The 27,840-nt window shown below is 36.2% G+C and overlaps 1 protein-coding gene across 1 annotated transcript in view; it reads left to right on the forward strand.

The window, feature by feature from the left end:
• The window catches only part of CRPPA (CDP-L-ribitol pyrophosphorylase A), a gene marked incomplete at both ends in the record, with an annotated part of 115,799 nt that overhangs the window by 41,617 nt on the left and 46,342 nt on the right, over positions 1-27,840 (forward strand). Inside the window, 5 exons of the mRNA XM_080339118.1 lie at positions 3,967-4,012; positions 16,129-16,226; positions 21,272-21,361; positions 22,094-22,186; positions 27,077-27,205. Coding sequence (XP_080195244.1) covers positions 3,967-4,012; positions 16,129-16,226; positions 21,272-21,361; positions 22,094-22,186; positions 27,077-27,205 — 456 coding nt within the window. The remainder of the gene's footprint in view (positions 1-3,966; positions 4,013-16,128; positions 16,227-21,271; positions 21,362-22,093; positions 22,187-27,076; positions 27,206-27,840) is intronic.

Here is a 27,840-nt window from a genome sequence, read left to right on the forward strand (position 1 = left end):
AGGAGAGCAGGAGGTGCTCCAGCATCCGAGTGGAGATTCCCCTGCAGCCCATGGTGCAGGCCATGGTGAGGCCGGCTGAGCTGTCCCCCTGCTGCCATGGAGGTCCACGGCGGAGCAGAGATCTGTCTGCAGCCCAGGTAGGACCCCAGGCTGGAGCAGGTCAACGGAGGCTGTGACCCCATGGGAAGCCCACGCTGGAGCAGGCTCCTGGCAGGACCTGTGGCCCCACGGAGAGAGGAGCCTGCGCTGGAGCAGGTTTGCTGGCAGGACGTGTGAACCCGTGGGGGACTCAAGCTGGAGCACAGTCTGTTCCTGAAGGGCTGCACCCCGTGGGAGGGACCCACGCTGGAGCGGTTTGCGAAGAACTGCAGCCCGTGGGAAGGACTCACATTGGGGAAGTTTGTGGAGAGCTGTCTGCTGTGGGAGGGACCCCACACTGGAGCAGGGGAAGAGTGTGAGGAGTCCTGCCCTGAGGAGGAAGGAGCAGCAGAGACAGCGTGGGATGAACTGACCGCAACCCCAGTTCCCATCCTGCTGCACCGCTTAGGGAGGGAGGTAGAGAAATTGCGAATGAAGTTGGGCCCAGGAAGAAGGGAAGGGGAAGGGTAGGGGGAAGTTGTTTTAAGATTTGGTTTTATTTCTCATTACCCTGCTCTGATTTGGATTGGCAATAAATTAAACTAAGTTCCCCAAGTCGAGTCTGTTTTGCCTGTGACAGTAATTGGTGAGTGATCTCCCTGAACTTACCTCGACTCACAAGCCTTTCATTACATTTTATCTCCCCTGTCCAGCTGAGGAGAGGAGAGACAGAGCCAAGGTCAACCCACCACGGAGTCTCGGTGTTGACAATATTGTGCGACATGTGACAGTAGCAATAGCACCCATTTATGTGCCGATACTGTGCTGCAGCCGGTGCAGAGCAGTGAATATGCCATATATAGTATACACAAAGATGCTGGTGCCATATCATGAAAGTACCTATCACTTCCACATCTTATTCCCTGTCTTATTTTGTAGCTGAAAGTCATTGGTGTCTTCTGTGGCTTATGAAGACATTCAAAGTCAAAAGCATAAAAATGATGAGATCTGTAAAACAGTAAATAATTTCTGTAGCGAATAGTCAGAGGCTACGGAGGAAGCTGGCTCTGTCCTGCCTGGATAGCACTGTGCTATTGGTCACACAGTGTTTGACAGGTGACTTGGAGCAGTAACATTAAAGAACATTTGTGCTCAGTCTGTGCAGCTTGATGAAGTGCAGAAGTCTGCCAGTTTTCTTGTGGTACTTGCCTACAAAATGGTTAGGACCTATTTCTATTAGTTACTGATTACCTTTCAGAAGCAGAATGGTCTTTCCTTAGCTGTCATAATAATGTAACTTCTAACATGTGGGGGGTTTGTTTATTTTTCTGTAAGGCTTTCCAGTGCTGAGATAAATTAGATTTCATATGCCAAGAACTGAAGTGCTCCCAATGGCCCCAGTTTGTTGTTTGTTTGTTTTTCAACAAGATGCAAAAATATATTCCATCCAGATAAATGGGAAATGAAATAAGTAATCATTGTTCAGTTGAGGTTTCAGAGGGTGTGGAACAGAAAATCTGCAGCCAATTAACAGGTGGGGAACAGTTTCTGAAGTCCAGGTATTACAAACTGTTTTTATCCTATATGGACCCGAACCTTTAAAGAGCAGATCTGGTATTTGTAAGACTTTGATTTCTTTATTAGGTGCACAAGCTTTGTAACAATAAATGACTCAAAGCTGTGCAAAAAGGTTACTTGTATGTGCATGTATATTGTTTTATTGAGCTAACTCTTAATTATTCTACCTAAGCACTCTCTACTTAGAGTGCATTAGAAAAAGTAACATTTCAAAGTCACTTACCATTGGAACTAAAGCAAGAGAGAGTTTGTTTACTTTCTGGTAACAAATTACAAAATTAAAATAATTCTTTGTAGTGACAATAACCAGGCAGGAATATTCAAATTACTTTAGTGTTATAAATATTTATAAGTTCTATTATAAATGTAGTTTTAATATAACTATTTATAAGCTATTTAGGATCAAGATGACAAAAAAGGAAACAGAATGACACTATCAACACCACCTTTACAGTTGATCTGTGCTTGATGCCTTTTAAACAAAATGACCTTAAATGTTCTGGGGCAACAGCCTCTTAAATAAAGTATAAAATAGTGTAACAGAATATAGTTATTGGAGTGTAATATATATATATATATGTATAATGCAAGTGAAAACTGCATTGAAAGAACACTTCAAAAAGATTGGTGTGCCTTTAAAGACTTAATGCTGATACCGTGAAAAATCCTCACCACTCAAAAACTTACTTGCTGTTGTTTGGCTCAGAATCTCAGAAGTAATTTTAAAGCTCCATTCTTAATGTTTCATTTTTCTGTGCTGTTTTCTTGAAGACTGGGTCTACTTTATAAAGTAACTTATTTTTAAAAACAGACTGTTTAGAAATACTTTTGCAGCTCGGAGAGATTGTGAACCTTGGAGTATGTGAGACCACTTTTGACAGAGCTTAGGTAGTTTTATTTCTTGAAAGGCTTTTAAATGATAATCTCTTACAGGTTTAGTGAAAGCTCAGTATAAAAGCCCTCTAGAAACAGGTAATTCAAAAGAAACCTCACAACAAAATTGCTCACTCAATAATTCAAGACATTGATTCTTCCCAACAGTATGTAAACTCAGATACCTATGATTTCTCAGGCTAAGTTAATTCTCTGGTTGCTTCTCCTTCAGGACAAGCTGCGGGGAAGTAAGTTATTTTTTAATTTTAAAATAATATAATTCCTTGGAGAAATTGTGAGTAACGAGAAAGGTAATATCATTCATCTGTTTCTGGCTACAATACACAGCTTAATTTATGAGATGGAAAGGAAAGTGGTTACAAGAATCCTTATGTTAAAATCAAATAATTGGTTACTTGGAGACTAAAATGCTGATACCTGCAATTGTACGCTTCTGCTGTAAGATATACTTTGCAGCACTAGAGCTTTTGGAATCCTATTAATGCGTTTCAAAGATAAAGGTTATTCAGACTCTAGAGAAACAAATGCAGAAAAGCCAGTATTAGTTTATTTAACATAAAAGGAATTTACAGTAAAAACAACAAGTATTTAGGAGTTATTCTTGTGTCAGTTCATGTCACTGCATGTCATTGCAAAGACATTGCTAGCAAAGACTTTAGTATCTTGGGTGGCTGCTGTTTTTAGTTTTCTGTTACTTTATTTACAAAGCCTAATACTGTGTTTGTCAACTGCTACAAATTGCTACAAAGGGAGATATGAAAGGTGTTTTTTGCAAGTACCAAGTAAATATTCAGCATCTTATTGTCCATCTAACTTGATCTGATTAATCTACCTTAATCTGATGAATGTCTTCAAGAAGATCTTGATGGTGTTTAATCCTCTGAAAGCTCATAGAAAGCCTGCTCTAGTCTCGCTGACTCCTACTGATGGATTAAACTCTCATTAATAGTAATAGACTTGCACTACTGAAAAATTACACCTATATTAGCAAAAGAAATAATGAGGCTTCTCCCTGGCTGTCATTTTTACGATCACAAGTCCTATAAAAATCAATCTATTTCACAATAAAATGATAGAGTAGAAATACAGTTTTTTAAGGAATCATGAAAATAGATATGTGAAAATAGATACAGTATAATGTTTTAATGATTGTTCAAGGGGTTAAAAATAGTTTTAGGTTTCAAATGAGTTCTAAGCAGATCTAAGTATTTAAAAAAGGTTTCTCTTGAGTCCCCAGTAATTTCTGCAACTTCTGTTCTCATGACTTGCCAGAGATATTTTACCAGAATTAAGAAATCGACAATGTCATTTGTTTATGGTATTTCAAATGTAAAGAATTGCCTTCAGGGCATTGTTTTATTGGTTTTACATTCCTTCCTGCTGTGTTAAACCTAATGAGACTTGTTTGTCCTTTAGGTGACCTACAAGCGGGATCTGCATGCAGCTGAATCGATTATTAAGGGTATGTGTTCGCCCTTGTGACTGTCACTTTGCATATTCCTGAGCCTGATTAAGAATCTTGTGTGCTGTAGTTTTAAATGTCTTTAAGAAAAGTTTTATGAAGAATAAAATGTGCTTAGGTAAGTTGTTTTAGCTTGTTCACTGGAATACTTAAATTATGCATTATTTACCTTTATTTACTTCTCTTAGAATAGAGAACCTTATAAAAAGCTGCGTATATTACAGCGTCAAACAAATTAATTTTGAATGGCTTTATAAGGAATAAACAATTTTTTCTTTCATTTCCAGCTCAATTCTGAATGTGTTCCATCTTTCTAATCTAAGTAGGAGACTGAAAATTAAATATTAACTCTTTAGGGCTCTTCACTCTTTTACATACATAAACTTGTTTACCTAAATTGATATAGCAACTATATGATATGGAGGTATTCTGTTAATTTATAAATACTATATTAAATGAATTTTTAAGCTTTTCCTGTACTGGGAACAGTGTTTTTGCAGCAGTTTAACATAAAAACCCAGATTTACTCTTTATCTAGATTGACTCATTCTGAAAAAATGTAGAAAGGAAGAACTCTGAAGTACTGTATAATGAGCGCACTGAGAACTGAGGGATAAAATCCCAGAAACTGATTAAGAGAAAGGAACTTCTCTTTGGATTAAAAAAGGTCTTTCCAGAGAAAAGAGTGTGGTTCTTATTTAAGAAAAACAGAGCAAACCCCATGTACTGTTTAGGGCATGGTGAGTTACTGACCGGTTGTTCACTTTGGTGGCTGATGTGTTGTTGCAATATCCAGTATTGGTTTAGCTTCTGGTTTGGGTAAATTAGGCCATGCTGAGATCAGTTCTGTTGCCCTAGACAGGCTAGAAAGCTTCAACAGAGCTCAGATATCACTGTGGCAGTCTGTATGCCACTTCTTTAGATCTCCAGGAATGCAGCAAGTTTGAAGTTTCTGGTTCTTAAAGTAGGCAAATATTGCATATTAAATGTGCTGCAAGAACCACCTGACTGGATTTTTCAGGAACGTATGGAGGAGATAGGGCTGGGAAGTCTTGGAAGTTCTGTTTTTGAAAGGGAATGAGCTCTCATCTCCATAGCTGGAGGCCTGGAATTTTTTAAAATCTTGGTTTTGATTCTTAAAGGTTCCACACTCCTTCAGCTTTCATGATTAGGATTTCCAAATGTATTAAAGACAAGAAGGTGGCTTGGAGTAGGTGGCATGAATTTACAAAGGGGAAATTGTGCCTGGCCAACCTGTTAACCATCTTCAGTGAAATGACTGGCTTGGTGAATGAGGGGAGAGCAGTGGATATGGTTTGCCTTGATTTCAGCAAGGCTTTTGACACTATCTCCCATGACATTCTCCTTGACAAACTGATGAAGTATAAAATAGAATGGTGGACAGTGAGGTGGATTGAAAACTGGACTATGGTAGCATTGCCAGCAGGTTGAGAGAGGTGCTCAGCACTGGGGAGGTCACATTTGGAGTGTTGGGTCCAGTTCTGGGCTCCCCTGTACAGCACAGATATGGTCATACCGGAGAGATTCAAGTGAAGGGCCATGATGATGATTAAGGTAGTGGAGCATCTGTCATATGAGGAGTTGCTGTGGAACATGGACTGTTATTCCTGGAGAAGGCTCAGGGGGATCTTAGTAATAGGTATAAATGCAAAATGGAGCAGACTGAAGAAGATGGAGCCAGACGCTTCCTCAGTGATGTTCAGCAAAAGAGAACAGGCAGTGGACACAAACTGAAACACAGATCATTCCATTTCTACATCTGGAAAGCCTGGGAATTCCTAAGATTCTCAGATTTTTTTATTACAAAGCTGTGAGGTTGGAAGGGAGACTGTCTGTCCTTGATTTCCTAGAAATGATTAATTCAGCTGTGATTGACAATATGACTATCTCTTGGCTTATAAATGCCATTTTTCATCAGCTTTTTTGAGTTACCGAAAAGAATATTTCATCTCAGAAATTACTTTGGTTAATATTTTCAAAACAGTATTTTTAGCTTACTTAAGCTACTGGGAAGCTTTGAAAATGGAGTTGTGATCTGACTTAAACTGGAAAAACATTTTCAAAATTTGAAGTTTCTCCATTTTGTCCACTTATTTTTTGATAGCTGTGGGATATTTACAAACTTAATCCAAACAGAATTCTTTCAGAGATTTTCAGAAGTTAAATCTAGATAAGTTTTTTATTATCAAAGCATTTTTTTTCTCATTTTTTTTGAAATTCTTCTGCTCTTGGAAAAGTAAGTAGTAGTTTTCATTTAATTTTAAGTGATCTTTCCTTGGATAAAACAATTCAGTTTGCATATAAATCTTAAAAGCTCAAATATTGTTATTATGGTTTTCATATGAGCAAAATGGCTCATAAGACAAAAATAGTTAATTGAATGAATCAGTATGCATAAGATGGATTTCATGGTACACTATAATGTAACATTAAGCAATGATTTTATCTCCTTGATGAATAGGAATTGGAACTAATAGTTTACCTTGAATGATAGATCAATGAAGAAAGGGAAGCTTCCAGCCTTTGAGAAGTGCAAAACTATAAAAAAATCAAGTTATTTTTTTCCAGTCTAAATATAGATCCCATTACACTGTTCTTGCTGAACTCCTAATTCTAACTGTGTATGTATGTTTTTACAGGACAGAAAATTATCTGTACTTTTAAGTATTATATATAGCAGAGACTGTAGAAGAAAAATCCCTCTGGTAGTAACATTAGTTAGGAAATGAAGAAGTCAGATTCAGTGTCTGGGATGTGCTGTTTTGTTACAATATTTATAAATATTTGCTGTAACAAGAATTGTTGCACTTCTGTCAGTGAAGCTCGCTGAAGCCCGTAATGACAGCATAAAATGATGTAAATACCATGAATCAGCTTGACGAATGGACTATGTTGGTCGAATATTGAGAAAAAGATTCAATATTCAACTTGGAAAAAGTCTCAGTAAACTTGTAGTTCTGTGTAAACTTTGATCTTCTTTTCCTTTTGCGTGTGTATTTTTCATATTGATTTACCACGTATGTTCTTAATATTTAACAGCAATTTTTCAGTCATTACTGTATCAAATAGATCCACTTTAATTTCCATATTCCCTGAACTTAACTGCAAACTGTACTTATTTTTTCAATACAAAGGCCAATTTGTTGAACTGTATCATTCAGTATTAGTCAAATGTTTAAGAGTTATTTACTTCAGAGGGCCTTCGGGATGTAATGAGGATGTGTAAACTTCAAAGAAAAATCAGAAGTTCTTTCTCATCTTGCAGTTTATTTCATCCTTTACTAGAGATGTTCTTCTGTAGTCGGCAAGGAGAAAGCCAGATGGGCAACTTATGTGAAATATGTTGCTTCATGTAGCTAGAGAAGGAGACAGCGCTCTGCTCCTGTCACTCATCCTGTCTCTCAGCTGTCCAGTTTGCTTATGCTCCTTCCCCACATATCCCCGTCATTACAGGGCAGCTCTTTGGAAGGTGGGAACTGAGTCATCACACTTCTTGTGGGGAAATCAGAAACAAATACAGTGTGAAAAAATGGTTTATCTCCTGCTGCCCTCTCATCCTTATAAAGGTGACTCCTTGTATTATTTTTAATCAGTGCTATCCTTTCTTCTTCAGAGTTTATTTAAAAGAAAAACAAGTAGTATTTTGAAGTGTTCCGCTTAAAAAAAAATATAGCAGTTTATGCTAATTTTATGTAACACATACTCATTATTTCATGCAAAAAATTATAAACCTGAAACAATATTGCAGCTTTCATGCAAATTTCAATGTTCCTGTGTATATGAGGGTTTCATTAATCACGTAAGTCATTAAAGATGATTACTTATAATTTATTTTAAAAATAAAATCCATTCCAAGCAGTTTTTTCTAAAACTGACTGAGTAGAAAATGGGGATGCCACTTATTCAGATGGAGGGAATGTTCACTAAGTTCCTTTTTATAACTGGGACAAAAACGCTGTATTAGTCATTCTCTATGTACCATTCATAGATACATATTTTACATGTGTATTGCACCATGTTATCAAACTTTTTGTTTTCACTAAACCAAGTGCAATCTTCTCCAGCTGTTGGTTATGGTAAATATTTATGTAGCTTGAAGTAAAAATGAAGACTTGCATGGTTGTAAATCAGGCCTTACTTGATCCCTTACTTGATCTTTATTTATGTAATGTTCTGTTACTATGGCAGCATGCAAAATACCTGCTTCAGTAACCACAATAGTCTTTTATTATGCCTGGTCTGTATGGAAAACTGTATTTTAAGTTCCTTGAAGTTTAGATTTGCTTTTTGTTGCATTGCATGATTTCAGGAAGAGAAAGCCTTACATATTCTTCACTCCTTATGCAAGCAGTGTAATAAGAGCCCTCCATAGCAATTTAGGACACCTCATAAAAGATTTATCTTACATAATTAATTATCTTTAATGAGGTTTTGAATAGACACTGTTAGCACTCCAAGTCTGTGGTTTGAGAATTGTGCCTTACCTATTCTGTGCCCTTCAAAGGGCTTCAAATCCTCACATTGATATAACATGACTTATTTTTAGTGGACCATTGAGCCATGTGAATTAATGTTAGGTAAGTCACAGTTTGTGCCACACTTAAGGGGGGTGTATTTTTTTTTGACCTACTGAGCATTACTCTGTTGTACCCCCTTGTTGCATCATTCAGTCTCATGGTTGCTAGTTTTACAAAAGTAGTCTTAATAGCAATATCCCACTGTGTTGTGCTGTGCCTCTATGGGAAACCTTCAAGTGCACATCATCTTCTAGAACGGCAACCATCGTACAAGCCAAGGTAGGCTCAGTTAGGCCTTTCCTATGAGCCGCATGATTGACTGGATCACAGTGTCTGCTTTTCTCAAGAATTCAGAACCTACTACGTGGTGTCATTACCCTTCTGTGTTTTCTCCCACAACTTAGGTAGCTCTTTGCTGTGTGGTAGCTACTCATTGCTCTTTATGAGCTTCTGTGTTAGGGACTGGCTGGTGTCATGGCAGCGTGTCACAGAGACTGATGGAGAAGCAACACCTGCAAGAAAGTGGCAGTTTCCATACAATGTTTCTTGTGATGGTTTGAGTGACAGTCTCTGGAGAGAAGGACCTTCTGCTGGTGCTGATTGGTCTGGCAATACAAACCTGGCTAGCAGAAGTCCCCACGGTGCCAATACGCTATTCATGGCTTGCACAAGACCCACATGCTTGTGAATTTTCTCATACTGTTCTGCCATAGAGGTGTCTTCAGGGACAGGTTTTCTGGATATCTACCTTCTCTTTTTCATTCCCTTCCTTTTTCCTTTTCCTTCTTTAGGTTGATAATGAGATGCCAGGAACTCCAGAAAGGCAGGTTTATGGCAGGAATATGTGCCTTCCCATGTGGAATTTACTATGTTTTGCCTTGTTAAAACTCATTTTACTTATGCTTGGCACTGGCTGCTGGGTTGTCTGTAATGTTGCTGAGCACAGCAACCAGCAATCTCTCCTACCTACATGGAGAAGAGGGTACTTTTCCTGACACTACATATCACTTTAGGTATAAATGGTGTTACCTCTGGGATGGTGTTCTACACAATGGTTCTTTGTGTTAAGTTGTTGAAGAGGATGCAGGACTGAGATGCAGCATTATGCACTAGAAAGTACAGTCCCGTATCGCACACTTGGGTGGATTCAGACTTCAGGTTTAGGACACGTAGGTGCCTGAAGAAGAAGGCCCACATGACACTGTAAGGCTGGGTTGCAAGGTCCCAGCTCTTGGCGTGCCGCCTTGCATGCTGCCAAGGCCCTCTGGAGCTGTCCCAGGAGCTAAATGTGCAGGCTGGGAGGGTGTAGGGTACCAAGGACACTGGCCTCACACTGGCTCCTCACTACTGTTCGAGTCTTCACAACTGATTTCTTTATTATTAAGTGATCCAATGCACATTTTATCACTGGATGAATTCAGAAGCGATGAAGAACATTTGAGTATACACACTTAATTTCGCGACTACAGTTCCAAATTTCATGTCATCTACAGTTCTGTTTATTAGTGACTGAAACTTGTTTTCCTTCAACTTCAGAGAATGACAGTTATCTTTTCTGTTGACCTGTTTGTTCTATTTAGAAAATCACTTTAAGCTATATTAAAAATATTTGTTTTGATGAGAATTACTCACCCAACTTTTTTCTTTTTGGTTTCAAATAGCAGGGTTTTTCTTTGAATTATGAACTTCAACAGATTTTTAAATACTTTAATGTTTATGCTAGAATATTAATGTTACATTTGTGCCTGTAAACAGTTCTGCCAAGGAACATGTTCCTTGTAGTTCAGTCTGACATGTTATTTTGCTGTCGTGTTTATTTTTGAGGTACTTTTAAATTTCTGTCTATTGTCCATGTCTTAACTAATAATTCTGTAACTGATCAAATTAAATATAAGAAAAAATATTATGGTAATATATGTTTGGCAATTAAATTATGTCTGAAAAAGTACAATTTATCATTAGATTCTAATTATAAGACTATTTCTATAGTCTGCTGTATTACAAATGTAGTTCCACATATCTAATAAGTCCTAAATGTTTCATAAAAGCACAACTAGATTTTTAACTGCTTCCCTAATGAGACATAATAACTGACAAATTTCAGCTTGCTAAACTTGACTCAGGTGGGAGTAAGAAAAACATACATGCATGCATACGTTTTTGTACTGTAGATATTTATATTTATATGTAGCTTTCATATTCAAGGCAATATAAAGAAACACTTCACTAATGTAAATAGGCTAATGAGTTATTTGTCTTTGAGACTGTTTTCTTAAAACATGTCTTATTAATTTGCTTACTTCCTCAAGTCCCTTTTACACCTGTATTTTGAAAGTCTGAGTCCTAATATCATTTGTTTTATAAACAGTAAATTTAATGCTTTTCTTTAGCAGGTACGAACTTGTAGATTATGCAGACAAGGGGGCACATGCTATTTTTAATAGTCTTGAAGTAAGAAAACATCATCTTACAATCAGGGTGACTCATCTAGAAATGTTGTTAAGATCAGGCTAATCCAAAACATCCTAAAAAATTTCCATTAGGACTCCTGCCCTCGGGGTAGGTATCTTTGAACTCTAGTTCCAACATGCAAACTTTAAGTGGTTCTTCTCAGTAGAGGATTGTAGCTTAGAGTTTGACTCTCTCACCTCCCCTGTTTTCTTTTCCTAAGGGCCTTTCTTCTGCAGTGACTTTTTCACTAGTGCACGCGCTTGCAGATTGGATATTTTGCCTTTACATTTGGCTAAATAAGTATCAGTTGATGTAGGTACAATCATGTTTTGCAAGTGCCAAGAAAAATATCCTAATGCCTTCAAACTGTTAATGTTTCTTGGGAGTCATATTCTTATTTTTGTGTTATATGAAGGATCCATGTGACTTTTTATTAAAAAAGACGGAAGGGGAAGGGGAAGGGGAAGGGGAAGGGGAAGGGGAAGGAAAGGAAAGGAAAGGAAAGGAAAGGAAAGGAAAGGAAAGGAAGGGAAAGGAAAGGAAAGGAAAGGAAAGGAAAGGAAAGGAAAGGAAAGGAAGGGAAAGGAAAGGAAGGGAAAGGAAAGGAAAGGAAAGGAAAGGAAAGGAAAGGAAAGGAAAGGAAAGGAAAGGAAAGGAAAGGAAAGGAAAGGAAAGGAAAGGAAAGGAAAGGAAAGGAAAGGAAAGGAAAGGAGGAGTGTAAGTTTTGTTTATCAAAGGACAGGTATCTTGCTGGAGATTGGCTGCATTTTCATGGGCACACTCATTAACTGGTGGCTCTTCTCTGCTCTGAGGCAAAGACATAGACTGGCTGGTGGGGAGGTTCTCCTTGGAATAGCTACTGTCAGGTGAAAACAACCCTCTTCCTTGGCTTCTACCACAAAATGTTCCTCTCTTTCTTACATGCTAATACTGGTCGGGGCAGTGTCAAATTTGATTTTTGTTTTTTTGTGGCTACAGAGAAATGTGGAATGAATAAACAAAAAAACGGTAGATATTTTTGGTTACCTATAAGAATAACAATTTTAGCTCATTCTGTTGAGCATGAATCAATTAAATGCTTGGCAGTACTTATTTCATTATTCTTGTGTTTACAGTGGTAGAAACATCTCTAGCGGGAGATAGTAAAAACGTCAAGGAGAACCATACTAAGTTTCCAGAGCAGTCAAGCCATTGCTGTGCAGAAACTGAAAATTAAATTCTGATAAATTAATTTACCATTTTGAATCCAATACAAACTTCAGAAGTATTTTGATGAATAGAATGTACTTCCAAAATAGTAGGAATTGTAATGACAGACCAAGAATGGCATAGTAGGAACATATGTTTACAAAAATAAGTGTATGTATAGACAGATATGTGCAATTAAGAGAGAAAATTTACATCTTTAGGCTAAAATCTATTTGCCATTCAGATGCCTTTTTATTCTTATGGTATTAATTCCCTAGGGTATGATATTCATGATCTTTATTCAATCGTATTATTTTAATTGCTGGTTGTTTGTGGCGTGCTTTTCAGGGTAACCTTTTAAGTCATTTGTTAGAGTACATTTAATACATTATTTTACTGAGGTAGTGCCATAAACATGCACACATTTTAATTTGTAATTTTTGGTGAGATCCTAGGATAAAGACTGTAACAGGTGTTACTGAATAATAATGTGATCTCAGGCTTTCACAATATCAAAGAAGGGCACAGCAGAATTGAAAATTAAGTTTCCTGCTGGAGAGAGAATGAGTTTTAATGAAACAAATTCTGAAATCCTGTATTAAATTTATCTTTAATGAAGAAAATTCTTACCTCTTTCCTGATAGAGAAATGTGATGTTTAACCTAACAGAATTTTGTGTTGTAAAGTTTCAACTATTGTTAATTTTATGCAAAAAGTACTTCCTGAGTGGATATTAAATGTGATGCAGTATGGGGAGAGTTACACTATAATCAGGTACAGCTGGAAGGAAGCCAAGAGTAAATGGGAGATGTGTATTGGGAAGAAGAAGTTTTAAGGGAAATAATAAGTTTAAATAGAGGAAGAGGAAGCCAAAGCAAGAGACAGATTTTGATAGGTATATAATAGTGAGGGAAAAAAGAACAAAAGAAAAGCTTGGGTAGATGAAGGGGAAGGTACGCCATGGAAGAAGGGAAGAAAAGTGGAACAGTGGTGCATGGTGGGAGGACAAGAGGTAACAGGCAAAAACTGACCAAAGGAAGTTACAACTCAATAAAAGGAAAAAGTCTTTCACCACGAGGACAACCAAGTGGTGAACAGGTTGTCTGGAGAGGTTGTGGAGTCGCCGTCGTCAAAGGTTTTCAAGAGCCAAGGGATTAAGTGGCTGAGCAACCAGGCCAGACCTCATGGGTGATCCTGCTTTGAGCAGGAGTTTGGACTAGAGGCCTCCTGAGGTCCATTACAGCCTGCATTACCCAGCACAAAATTTTATTAGCTGAGTATTAAACTTCCTTGTGACATGACCATGACATGGCTTTGCAGAATGACTGTTGAATTCACCTAACAGACTTCTGAAAACCAGGAATGAAGTGCTGCAGGCACTTAACTTTACTGGTGGTCAGCAAGAACCCGTGAGATCCTTGGGGATCACAAGCTCCATCAGCTTGTCAGAGATGGGACATGGGCAGTTGCGGGGATGAGGGCTCCACTCAGCCTGCCTTCCCATGGGAAAGCAAAGGTGCAGACTGTCTAAATTAACATATAGATCTTTTTGGCCACTTAAATTGAGTTTTAAACCTCAGCTAGAACAGCACTGTTGCTTTGTTATGATGATTTTATAAATGATGATTTCCCAGACTTTATTAAATTTTCTTGATCATTTAAAAGCATGCAGCATCTTTTCAATGTGTGTGTTATAATTAATTTAGTTTTTCATACTTTATTAATAGACTTTCCACCTATAACATTATGTTCCTCCTCCAGATTAAAAATACATTTTTTTCACACTTCATTCAGTTTTTGCTTTCTTCTCTATTAAATTTAACCTACAAATCTTAGTCACTTTTTTGGTGGTCTTCTCTCGCTTCTCAATGATGTTACAAGAAGGTAGAAGTTTAAGGGGGATTGGGGAGAAGAATGAGATGAGCTTTTATAGTTGCAGTCTTTGGGCAGCCTCCTGTGAGGTTACTTCAGACACTTGCTGTTGATAACTGATGTATTTTTGAAAAGAATTGTCTGAGCATAAGTTATGGTGCCTTTTTGAATTCCACAGCCTTCTTCCACATGTGGATTTTTGTAATAGCTCTGATTTGACTTTCTTTGTTAAATTACTTAGTTCCATAGAATCTGGGTCCTTGAAATCTGATATCCTAGCCTTATTTATTTTGTACGTCTATCTCATATCTGCATTCTGTGTATAGTACTAAATTCAAGTGGCTCTTGTTCTCTGATTTCAGTCTACCAGCAGTTTGCTTTCTGCTGGTAAGAAATTAAATCAATGTGGTTTCCCATTCACCCATTTTTTAGACTGTAAAGTTATTCTGTATTAAGTAGAAGCCAACTTTGATGCTTGTTCAGTATCTTTTTTTGCCTGGTGAATCTATGGGAAGATAATTTCTCCCACAGTTGTGGTACCCTGTGATTTCCAGTCGGGTGAGAACTGGCCATGAATTTTTTAATCCTCACTTTCATCTGGTTGTGATGGTTTATAAGCAGATGTTTATTGTTCTGTCTCTTTCCTCCCCTCTCCCTATTCTTGCTAACTTAATACAAAGCCAGCTGTTACCACTGTTTTCATTGTCACATTATAAATATTGGACATAATAAATGCCCATGATTTATAAAATCATTATAGTTATCTTCTGGGATCTTCAGTGGTTAATTCACTTTTTCCTGTTCAGAAAATACTGTTTAAATTTCACAAGTCACTTTCCAATAATATGAACTCTGCAGCAGCTTTAAAATTAATTTTCGGGTCTATATGTCTATTTTTGTGAAGAAGTCTTTGAATTTACAATAGCAAGTGAGATGTTTACTTAAGTAATGCATCTGATTAAACTTATTCTGTGCTATGTAATTAAAAAAAACCCCTTTCCACATGCAACAAATATGTATCTTTATATTCAGACTTGTTTGAAGAGCAGTTATGCCATATTTTTATAATTTCTTTTATGTCTTTCACTACTCATTTATTTTGTGGTGGTGTTTGGTATATTTTTGTCCCTGAAGTTTCATTGAAGTCTGCTTTAAATATAATTAGACTTTACATATATGAAATTTCTAGTGGTTTGTGGAATAACTTCCCCAAAGACATTGGAAATCTTATGTTTTGGTCTGCATATTGATTCAACATCTAACGGATAAAATCCTGAATTAGAAGTGGGAGTTCCAGACTTTGATTATTTTGATTTGTTTGCTTAAAGAAAGGAAAATGCTCACTATATCTTGAAACTGTAATCAGTAGCAAGAGAAAAATCTTAATTTTCAAAAATGTTTGCTTCGTGGAGCAGATCAGGCAGTAACTTGAAATTATTGTTCTTGGTATCAACAAAATAATATATATATTTTTTCCCCCACACCAACAGAAGATCTAAGAAGTTCCCCATGCCAAAATCTTTGACTCTGCAACTTTTTGATATTGAGGTGAACAGTTATGGCTGCTGTCTCCCTGAACAAGAGACAGTAGTATGCTATTATGTAGTAAAAATTGTTGGGAAGAGGATTTATGCTATCTCCTGGGTTTTTTTGCTTTTCTAAATATTGCTGACCTTGCATTTAATGATCTGTTGAAGTGGTAAGTGGTACAAAGTTTTCAAAAAGTTGTTTCCTTGGTTGTTGTCTAGTGTCAGTAACGTGGACCTGAACAAATGCCTTCTCACCCTTATTTAAATAGGCTCTGATGTCAAAGCCTTATGTGATGTTTTCACATTGTACAAAATAATATAAAATATTAATTTTATATTTGAGATATAAAAATATAGAAATTATGTAGTTATATTAACTGTGCCTTGAAATAAGTCATCTTAGAATTAAATTTACAGCTGTTGAAAAGATTCTGCCAGGAGACAGCAGTATGTGAACTGAAGGTAATGTTTCTCAGATTAGTAATTTTGATTAATTTATATTTGTATGAAATACTAAGGGTTTTTTTCTTTATCACAGACAACCTTTCAAAACAAGTTTGTGTTATTACTGATGTGAAGGAAGCTGCTGCCCAAGTAGGTTTTCTCCTTCATGAATCTCTGAAAAGCCAAATAAGAGTAAGTACAACTCTATGGCTGTAAACTCTATGGTGAATGTAATGTTTCTGGTTGTCACAACCTGGAAGGAATGGTCTAAATAATGTGAGTACAGAAACTGAGACCTCCTGTGTCACTGCAGTATTTATTACAAGGAATTAACACCAGGTGTGGAAGTTACCAAGAGAGGAACATCTTCTGCACAATTATGCTGTAGGGGGGGATTTTGCAGATTCTCTTAAAATGTATATATTAGATTAGAGGAGAAATTGGATCCAGACAACAGAGAGGCCATTTTCTTTAGATTTTATGAATTCAGTAAGCCTGAAATGTTACAAATATGTTACAGAGGAAATGCTTTTGTTACTTTGAAGTCTGAGTTCAAGTCCGAACCAATTAAAGAGTAAGTTGTATTTCTGCAGAGCTGCAAATCTAAAGTCAAATTGATCAGTCTTTTTGCAGAGAGATGGGGTGCATTTCACTCATAGTGCATGCTCATTAAAGCCTTTGCTGTAGTATATTGGTGGAATTTTCTACTAGCTTTTAACTCTCTTTTTCATTATTCCTACTAATAGAACAATCAAATATTTTCGTTTTCTCAAAGGTGATTAACATTTGGTAATTGCTTAAATCTTGACTGGTCTTAATTATATCTTATGTGATGATATCATTTCTTTCTGCTACCCAGAGAAACAGATGGGGAATAGCTGTTCAAAAATAAAGGTTTCCTGATTCCCATGATGTTACTTCTGTTAAAGGTTTTATTGATGTCTGCCGATCTTCTGCATTGTGTGCTCGGTTAATATTAGAATGTTCTTCTGTAGCAAACTATTGCTATTTTATATCTAGAAATGTCATTTAACATACTTACAGATTTTGTTTGAAAAGAATTGTATTTAGTGTGGAAAATCATGCTTTACATGTATTACATATCTGCATTTACAAGTGCAAAACATTAGCAGAACTGAATAAGATCTTTAAGATCTTTTATTGTCTGAGTAGCTTGAACAATGGAGCAGAAGTGTGTTTCTGTTTCACTGATATCAGACCCATTGTTAGTTTTCCTTCTTTCTCTCCATTTAAACTTTTCTGCAATTGCTAGGAAGACATCATTACCCATATTAGAACAGCAAGCACTTCTTTAAGCATTAATTTATCTAGATATTATGTAATCACTTTTAATTAAACCTTGAGAAACTCTTCCAAGCCAGTAAGAAAAGTCAAAGAATGCATTATGTTTCATCAGCCAACACTGTGACTCCAAACTTAGTAACCTCAAATCAGACTGGCATCAAAATTGTTTAAAATTTTCAACATATGGCCAAATTTACATTGCATAAACAGTTAACCCTTGGGTTGGTCAGGTACTTAAATCTATGGTGTATTTGAATAAAATAATGTGTAATGAGGCCATAAAATGAAGGGATTCCTACTGATACGGGACTGAATTTTTTGATGGCTCTATTAAAGCAGTTTATATAGTTGATGATTTCTAGCACCATTCTTCTCTTTTTTGATCCATGTTGTCTTTCCTCATAATGATGTTGATTGTTACATTTCAATTCAACACTTTCAAAACATACCTCCAAAGTGACACCTGCCAAAGAACTGCATCAAGATCCCTGTCTTCCTTGAAACATCCCTTGTCATTCATTTTATGAACCCTTAGATTGAAAAATCTATAAAAAGTAATATATATGTATTGAGTATCTTGTTTTTAAACTGTAAAATCTCTAAGAGTTAATTTTTAAGCTTGCTAATATACAGAACTTCTGAATTTGAAACACCTTAGAAAAAATATATCTGGCATTCTGAAGTGAAGCACAGTAACCTTGTGTACAACATGTGATAATTATTTTAAGCACATTAAATGTACCATACTGGAAGCTGGGCCTTTTCAAAGGGCTAATTGGAGGGTACGCGATCCAAATAAGACACTAATTGGGGATCACTCTGTAGAGTACATATTATCTGAAATTTAAACTAAGTGTGGTCAATATTTTACCATTTTAGATATTTTTGACACTCTAGGTCTTAGTAGCAGCCATATTTACTTTTAGGATATTTGTTAACTTCTAGGTGTGTCCTTAATCCTTACAGAAGAATTCAAAAGAAATTTTATTAGGGGGATTTTCAAGAGAAACTCCGATAACATGATAATGCTAACAACAGGGAAACAGACCTAAAAATTAAAATGAGATAAAGAAAAATAAAATCTTTTCTGAAAACAAAAACCAACCAAACAACAAAACAAACATAAAAACAGGTTAAGGCAACAGTTATTGCTTGCAAAGTACTTTCAGAGTAGGTATTTTAATCAGTGATAATATAAACTATATAACTAATAAATAAGTGTTTTACAGAAGATATCTTACTGTGAAAGACATAAGTTGAGTCTTTCCTTTGTTATTTAGCCTTTTCTTTTGAAGCAAGCAAACTAAATTGGCGTCGAAGGTGTTTACCTTTGTGACTGGAAATTATGTACTTTGCTTATTCAGTGGCCAGGGGCTACTATCAAATGAAATGTAATCGGCTGGATGTTCGTGTGTTCTTTTTGTGACTGGATAAATATCCACAAGCAGTATATAAAAGTATTTGGTTGGTTTTGATTAGGAAATGAACTAGTGTTTTACTAGTAGAAATTTCACAGAATCACAGAATGTCAGGAATTGGAAGGTACCTCAAAAGATCATCTAGTCCAATCCCCCTGCCGGAGCAGGAGCACCTACATGAGGTTACACAGGAAGGTGTCCAGGTGGGTTTTGAATGTCTGCAGGGTAGGAGACTCCACAACCTCACTGGGCAGCCTGTTCCAGTGCTCTGGCACCCTCACTGAGAAGTTGTTTCTTCTCAAACGTAAGTGGAACCTTTTGTGTTCTAGTTAGAACCCATTACCCCTTGTCCTATCATTGGTTGTCACCGAGAAGAGCCTGGCTCCATCCTCGTGACACTCAACTTTTATATATCTGTAAACATTAATGAGGTCACCCCTCAGTCTCCTCTTCTCCAAGCTAAAGAGACCCAGCTCCCTCAGCCTTTCCTCATAAGGAAGATGCTCCACTCCCTTCATCATTTAATAATTTCCCAATCATTGCATTGTCTGTCTGCTGGATTGGTATTAAGTGTGACTTTTAAATTTTGAATTTAACCAACTTGTACAGTTTCCCACTGTCCAGGTATTATTGTTTGATTTCGTTAAAGTAGATGTTGAATAAAGTTGAAAAATCAGCGCGGGACATCTGATAAGTAGAAAAACATTAAAGAAAGCATATTTATTATTCCTGTTTTTATGTTCTTAAAAGCTTACCATCTCTGCCTCTTTATACTACCTGAATATCAATTGCTACAATGACCAGAAGTTATTGAAAAAGTCCATATACTTTTTTTCTATTTAAACACTGCAACATCGTGTGACAAATCCTTTGTACTGAGGTGGTATTTTTAGGTAATTTTTGCTATCCCAAGTAGATGATAACTTTGATTAATATTAATTTTAGTTAAAAATACTTTTGCACAGGATAATAACATGCCAAATAGAATAAGAATTAATTTTAGTTAACTGATGTTGTGTTGACACTTCTCATTGGGCAGCTGTGCTTACCTTTTCAAGAGGGAAATCTGATTTAATGTTTGCTGGATAATATAGCTGTAAAACAAAGGCTTAATGTACTGTTTATCAAATTGTTCAAGTTAAATCAAAACTCTGGTGCATGAAATTAATTTTTAAATGCTCAAGAATACATAAGCATCATGTATTGTAGTATCTCAAAAAAAAAAGTAGGCCTTCTCCCTTGAGTCATGTTCCATTTAACTTCTGAAAAGACTCTGGCATGTGATATGCTCCTGTTCATCTATGTATGTGCAAGGCTGTGAAGATACTGGGGGTTTCTAGTTTTATTTCTGCAGAAATTCAAACAGAACAGCCCAGGAGTATTGCGCTTTTCAAGTGTTTTAAGAAATTCTTGCCTTCTGTGTTTGTTTTGTTTTATTTTTAAATCTCCTCGAAGTACTAAACATCAGCTATTTGGGGCTGCATTATCACATTTTCAGCCCAAAATGTTTCTAAAGTCTTCAATGCACAAATATCAGCCTCTGGGTTTCAAAGCACCTTCCTTTGCCAACAAGTTAGCTCCAGGAGTATTATAGAAAGAGACAAATACAGCTTTAGATAACAGCTCAAAGCCTTTTAAAATGTTGTATATGGTCCTTTTGTTGGGTTGTGGTTTAAGTGACGTTTCGAGGGAACACAGCAGTGTCTTGGTTCTGTTGTTTGCTGCTACATATAATATGTCTCCTGGGCAGAAATAAAGCTCATTTGAGCAATGGAACAGTGAGGTTTGCTGGTTTAATAGAAGCGACATGATTTTTTTTGAACTTATTTTCAGCTTTTTTACTTTGTTTCGAATTGTTATCTTCTCTTAGAGAACCACTGTCTGGTTTGGTGTTTTACTTAAGGCAATCCTGAAGAAGATGATGTAGCAGAATCTACTTTTTATTTTAATTAGTATAAGATAATTTCTTAGCTGCTGTTACAGTTAAAATTTGCAAAGTAAGTATGTCTGTGATTAAGCCAGTATTTTAAAGTATTCATTGAGGAAATGCTTTTCAGGAGAAATTCTAAATGAGTCTTGTCATATGCAGAATCTTAGAGAATACCTGTGCACCTGGTCCGTCATACACACTCCATTGATTTTGTTAGTTGCATGGAGACAATGTAAATGTGTATAGGAACACTATAGAGATTTTCTCAGAATTAGTGATCTAAAATCATGAGATCATCGTGATCCTATGAACATCTCTGACCACAGCTGAACATCCTCATCCTACCCTGGGAGCAGCACTGGTGTCCAGTAGTTCCAGAGTGACTTTTCCTTGCAGAAAACTGCAGGGTGTTGGACTCTGTTTCACTGTCATCACCTGAAAAATTGTGTAATTTTCAGTAACAACTGCCAGTTTTAAAACATTTGAATGACCAAACTGCCATCATGGTGGAAACTTTAGCAGATAATTAAGGGTGAAGTCAAATTTGTGACATAGTAATATTCTTCTTTTTTTTTCCTAATCAGGTTGAATCTATATCAGTATCTCTAAGCAAAAACGATAGCCATCTGCAAAGCGTCATTTCAGGACAGTGCTACAATTTTGTTTGTATAAATGTAAGTAGAAAGGGTGCATGCTTTTCATTTTGCACTTAATCTTCTTAGTAATGGTAAATCATAATTACATATTTGAATAATAAGATTATTTCTATCCTGTTGGTGTATCCATTCTGATGTTTGGTGTTTCTGATGTGCACCAAACTAGACCTTCGCGATACTGTTTCATTCTTTCTCTCCTGGTTCTGCGCCTCGGTCAGTATGTTGTTAAACCAGCCATGAGTTCTTGAACAAGAGGGCTGCAACTGAAAGTAGTTTAAAATTTCCGTTCATAGATATTGTATTGAAGTGAATTGTCTCAAGGAGAAGGATGTCATGTGTAGTCATTTAACTGTGAATTTCTACCTTGGTCTATATTAGTGTTTCCCATTTTGGACACATATGTGCCAGTTTTGTATTTCTGTATTTGAGTCCCTGGATGTGAACAAGAAGGTTTGAGCTGAATCATATCTGAGACCAGTCAAGACCCTAAGAATGTTATTTCTATCTATCTATCTATCTAGCTGTCTTTCTTTCTTAAGAGTAATATAATTAATCTTATTTTTTTAAAACAGCTATAACTATACCAGACAAAAGCATTACAAATATATTAAAACCACCCAACCAAATAAAAACTCACAAAACAAAAAAAGTGGTGGATCTTTTTCTGGTAAATATCAGATTTTGGAATTCCTTTTTAATGAAATAATTGTTTGATGTTTGCAGTAATTATAAACATTTATTTTCATTTAGGATAAAAACCATGCTGTTCAAGAAACCCAGCAAGTAGTGGATATGTTGGAAAAATCAAATATTCCTCTCTTATATCCAGTTGTCCTTATTTTGGTAGGTAACTCCTGTAAGTTACTGTAAAAAGCATCTAGTGAGACATTTTTAAATGTTAGACTAGTTTTAAACTGTTTCAAGAGATGCTGATAGCTCTGAATAAAATTGTAAATTTGAACTGTAAATTGGACTGTAAAGAGCATCCTTTGCACTTCAGCAAATGCACTGCATGCTGTCAGGAGATAAACCAACACTACCAAATGACAATTTATTAATTGTATATTTCTGTAAAAGACTCATTGTGGGCAGTCATGTTGAACTGTTAGCTCCTGCTTTGCTGTTGTGCTCCATTTCTGCTGGGGATACTGTGAATGATGGACTCTGCCTGAATGCTCACTTGAAGCAGAATTAAGTGGCTTTATTTTTTTCTATGCTGTGTGGTTTATTCAAAGTTTTAAAATTATTGTTTGCTTTTCTGGTCCAAGTATTAGAAATTAACTTTGAAGTACTTTACAATATAACTTTAAAAACATACTTTACTTATTGAGATGTTGTAAGACTGAAAAATCTATTCTGACACGTGGCCAAAGTTTTAAAGTGTATTTTTGGATGAAATTCTCGTTATTTGAATATTGCTGCCAGACTAATGCAACAATTCATGTGGGCGACAGCTGAAGGTGTACATGACTTTTATTTTACTCAGACTGTTAAAAAGGAGAAAATATGAGTAGATTTCGAAAGTCTCCATGCTGTGTAACCAGCCCAAATTAATTCTGTCATTATTAATTCTGGCTCAATAGGTAGGGATCAGAAGTCTTGCGTGAAATGAGTGTCATTAATGCCACATGTCAGCAAGCAATGTGCCCCCGGACTATATTTATTATACCTTCCAGCAATAATACAAGATAATATGTTGTGAATTTAAAATATAATACCATATATGAAGCTCCTGAAAAAGGAATAGATACGTATTTTATATGGGGCTTGAATAGTTTCTGAAGAGCGTAGTCTAGTGATCCGGAGGTAAAGCTGAGCATTTATTTCTCAATTTTAGGCTTAATCTGAAGTGTAAGTAATGAAATTTCTTTACTGATCTAACAAATAAATGAGATATCATGAAGATCAATTACTTTGCAAAGTGAAAAAAGTTATATCCTTATCTATTGTTTGCTATTGTCTTGGAATGAGCTACTGTGATTCTACGAACATCAATATATAGCACTTTATTTCTAGGCCAGCTTTTTTTCTTGACCCTATTTCTGAGGAAGTTCAGGATGGAGCTTTAATTTTACTGATAAATTATTTCTGCTTTTGATAATCACAGTAATGATACACCTCTATTTCTGTTGCGTATTTACAAAACTACTAGATATGCAGAATGCTCTTTTCTGGACTCAGGATGTTTTCATTAGCCCTTTGTAAGGAATATGAAAAAAACCATTTCTTTCTGTTAAATTTTGGGAGTGTGCAGATAAAGTTAGAATTGTTAATCAACTACGTAATACTACAGTATTAAAAGCATTCTTATTTTGCTCCTGATTCATAGCTAATTTCTACCTTGGAGTTTGAATTTTGTGCTTTTTTGGTGTGACATATGAAATGTGAGAGCTTTGTTTTAATAACTGTAGCTATAAATATTCTGGACTTAATATTTCCTGAAAAGTAGGTATGAATGCAGATAATGTATACACAAGCTCACTCTGAAACTCAGGTTTTGCCACTAAGTTACTAGGTCTTGAAGTCGTTGTGGAATCCAGCACCATTTTTAATGGAAGTGTACTTGCTTGAGCAGCCTGGTGCATGAACAAATTATTTAGATGAACACCTTTTAAAATAGCCTCAGGAGAAAATAATAGTATTTAATCACTTCACTATACTCCAGATCCATCAGTTGTTCCTGACGACTACTTGAAATTTCCCAAAACTAAACAGTGGGAGAAAAATCTTATAACTAGGTGGAAGAATTTGCTAACATCTAAAACACAGTCACATGTATATTTATTGAAAGTATCTTAAAAAAAAATTAAGTACCCTAAATATAAACAGGCACTTTGTGCTACACATTCAAATTTTATGGACTTACCACACTGTCTTTTAGAAATACAAGAAGGAAAAAATAGAAGGACTGGAAAGTATGTTTTAAATGACGAATTAACTAAACAAATCATTGTCTCATATTAATCACTGGGAACTATTTAAGTCCTTTAAAATTCTGATCCCAAAAACTCATCACAGATGGTATGGCTGGGGGACAGAGACTTCCTTCAGCAGTTGTTAATTAAACTCAATGTTGGGTATCCTCTTCACTAAGGCTTATGAGTAGAATTCTCCTCAGCTTTATTCTTGGTTATATACTTTGTTTATCATAGAACCTGAATGCATTGTTAGTGACAAGTCCTGTAAGATCCTTCTGTTTTGATATAAAAGGCCACATTGATGTTTTTCAGGCAAACGTGACTAAAAATTTTAAGCAATACGATGACATTTAAATGCATATGTTTTAGGTACTAGCTGTACAGGAAAAATTCTTTTCTACTCTCAAAGTTAATTTCTTCCTGGTAGCCAAGAATTGAAAGGATAAGTGAGGAAAGCAGCTGGTTCCATTCTAACCTCATAATCAGGAACAGTCCTATGTATACTTTTGTGTAATTGGAAAGTTCTTGTCTGTTCTTCGATTTCAGGACATGTGTAACATTTTCATAACAATCTGATAATTTAGAGAAACAGTTTTATTTTTCCTTCTAATGTTCATCTTCTTTGGTTGTAAAAACGACAGGTGTTATTATTGTGCCAGATTGTTTATTTAACCAGCCTGGGGGGAATTATCCCAGTAAAAGGATGAGCTTGCACTAGACATGATGACTTCTGTCCATATTCTCTCCTATAAATTGTCCAAATTTCAAAGACTGTCCTTTATCCTGGTGCCTGACTGGATTTTTTGGTGGCATCTGCAAGATGGAGCAGCGACTACTGTATTTGGCCATAGCAGAAAAGGGAAGATCAATGGTACGGGAGAAACTTCATGCCATTTTTTGTCTGCATCAAACCAGTATCCCTTCCAACTCTGCTTGAACCAGAAGAATCATATTCTCAAGGTGACATTACTTTTCTGAGTATCACAGGATAAGAGAAGGTCAGGGACTGGAAGCGACCTCGAAAGATCATCTAGTCCAATCTCCCTGCCGGAGCAGGAACACTTAGATGAGGTTACACAGGAATGTGTCCAGGCGGGTTTTGAATGTCTCCAGAGCAGGAGACTCCACAACCGCCCTGGGCAGCCTGTTCCAGTGCTCTGTCACCCTCACTGAGAAGATGTTTCTTCTCAAATTTAAGTGGAACCTTTTGTGTTCCAGTTTGTACCCATTGCCCCTTCATTGGTTGTCACCGAGAAGAGCCTGGCTCCATCCTCGTGACACTCACCCTTTATATATTTGTAAACATTAATGAGGTCACCCCTCAGTCTCCTCTTCTCCACGCTAAAGAGACCCAGCTCCCTCAGTCTTTCCTCATAATGGAGTAATATGTGTTCACGTTTATAGATGCAAGTGTCTAAATGAATAGGTGTGATTTTTATTTTGTTGTTATTACTTAGGGTTATTAAGAAAGAAATATTCATACTTCAACTCTAGTTGCCAATGTTTGCATTTTGGTAAAAAGTAAGTGTGAGGAAAATCTCTTTAATGTTGCGCAACAGCATAATGGCAAACAGGTGCTAGGTCACTCTCTCTTGAAATAACAGACTTTAACATTTCTTGTAAATAGCAGTAAATAAGCAGTACATAGCCTTGTTTTCAGTAAAAAATAACAAAATAATGAGTGTTTGAAAATTAATCTCTGTCTGTGTAGTAGGAGACAATAGCCTTGTTGCTCGTGAATATGCACTTAGAATGTAAAGAGCTTTTTAAAAAGTGTTGCAGGGAAAAATGAGTAAAAGCCTATTATCTGTCAGGATAAATTAAACTTAAGGAACAAAAAGGGAGCTTGAAGTAATTTTCCCATAAAAGATCTCTAGGGCTGCCTCTATACTTCTGTCTCTCTTATAGGTTCAGTACTTATAGGTAAGTACTTATGGATAAATCTTATATAAGATGGAATCATTCAGCCAGAAAAATATTTTCTGTTTCTTCTAAGGGAAAGGTATTTCTGCTATTAATGGATGCTTAAACTTTATACACACAAAGCATCATTCTTAATTTTGATTTCTACAGTTAATAGAAACTTTGTGAAGTAAACTAATTGAACCGTGGGTACATGTAAGCCTTGAGAAAGGGTTCAGGGAGCCCTGAGCTGGTTGATACCTCCCTGGAGATACCAGCTCAGGTCCTGGAAGACCCACCATGTTTGTGCAGCATCCCTGCTGGGTAGAAGACCTGCCTTTCCATGCCCAAGAGTGCAGGACAGTCTCATCCCCTACCTTCTGTTGAACTCATTTCTACTTTTGAAACGTGACGTGTTATCTTGAATTTAATCCACTTTAGGCAACTGATATGCGGTACTGGAAAGGTGGTAGATTCAAAATAAATCTTTAAAGAATGTAGTTCCAGTTTGAAAACCTTTAAGATGCTGAAGAAAATACTTCTATCTCTCTAGTGTCCTGATAGTAACCAAAAAAAAAATCTGTGAAAGCTAGATTAGATCTTAGAAATGAATGTTGTTTGTTTCCTGATTTAATTAAAAATCTGTAATACGCAGTTAGAACATCATGTTCTGATTTGTTCTGGCATACTGGTTTCACTGTGCTTTGAATAGAAATAATTTTTGTGTCATTAAATACATAGGTGGTGTAATTCAATAGTAACAGAAGCTAAATACGAAAAACCTTTGTTAGTCTGTAATTTTACATGTTCTTAACGCATAAAAATGAGATATTAAAAACTAGCAGTCTAAAATCACACACCTTGAAAATTGTTTTGTTTTGGTGGGTTTTTTTCCATATTTGTTCCTTTACAGGTGCTCTTGGATATTTCAGAAAATATTTCTTTCAGCATTGGGATGGAAGAACTAAGTAGGATCAAGAAATTTGCAAGGGAAGTGAAAAATGAAAATATTTTGGTTTATGGTCTCCTTATCCAGTATAAGGTATGTAATTCTCTTTCTATATACAAATTATCTACTTTTGTGATTTATGTGATTCATGATAGAATCTTCATTTAAAACAAAATCAAAGGGAAATATTACATGAAAAACATTTATTGGGAAGATTCTTGCCTGTTCTTGTTCAAAATTCAGAAGAGCCTCTAGTTATAGGCAAAAATGCAAGCATTTTGATTAGAGAGGAATAAATGGTAAAGATTTTTTAGAAGCATGTGAAAGTGTCAGGCTCCCCCCCTCTTTTTTTTTCTGTTTTGAAACTTGCTTTTTGCAGCATTAAAAGGTAAAAAATAGTATATTTGATCAGTGAATTTTACATTCCCCGTCAAAACAGTGTTTGGTACTCAGGTTACAGAAAGGACATGGCATATAGGTGATGAAACAAACAGCGTCCATGTCTGCAATAGCAGAAAATGGCCTCAGCTAGAGACGAAAAGGATTAGCACTCCAGCATCCTTTGTACTCGCAAAATCTATGCATGGGAAACAACCAACCAGAAATGTGTGCTGCCTTGTCTTCATTGCAGACAGAGGTTTTGCAAATGCAGAACTTTCTTAGTCAACAGCGAAGGAAGAAGTAAGTTAGATATTGTCCTGGTTTGGGCTGGGATAGAGTTAATTTTA

This window comes from Nesoenas mayeri (genome assembly GCF_963082525.1).
Source record: "Nesoenas mayeri genome assembly, chromosome: 2".
In the NCBI taxonomy this organism is placed as follows: Eukaryota; Metazoa; Chordata; class Aves; order Columbiformes; family Columbidae; genus Nesoenas; species Nesoenas mayeri.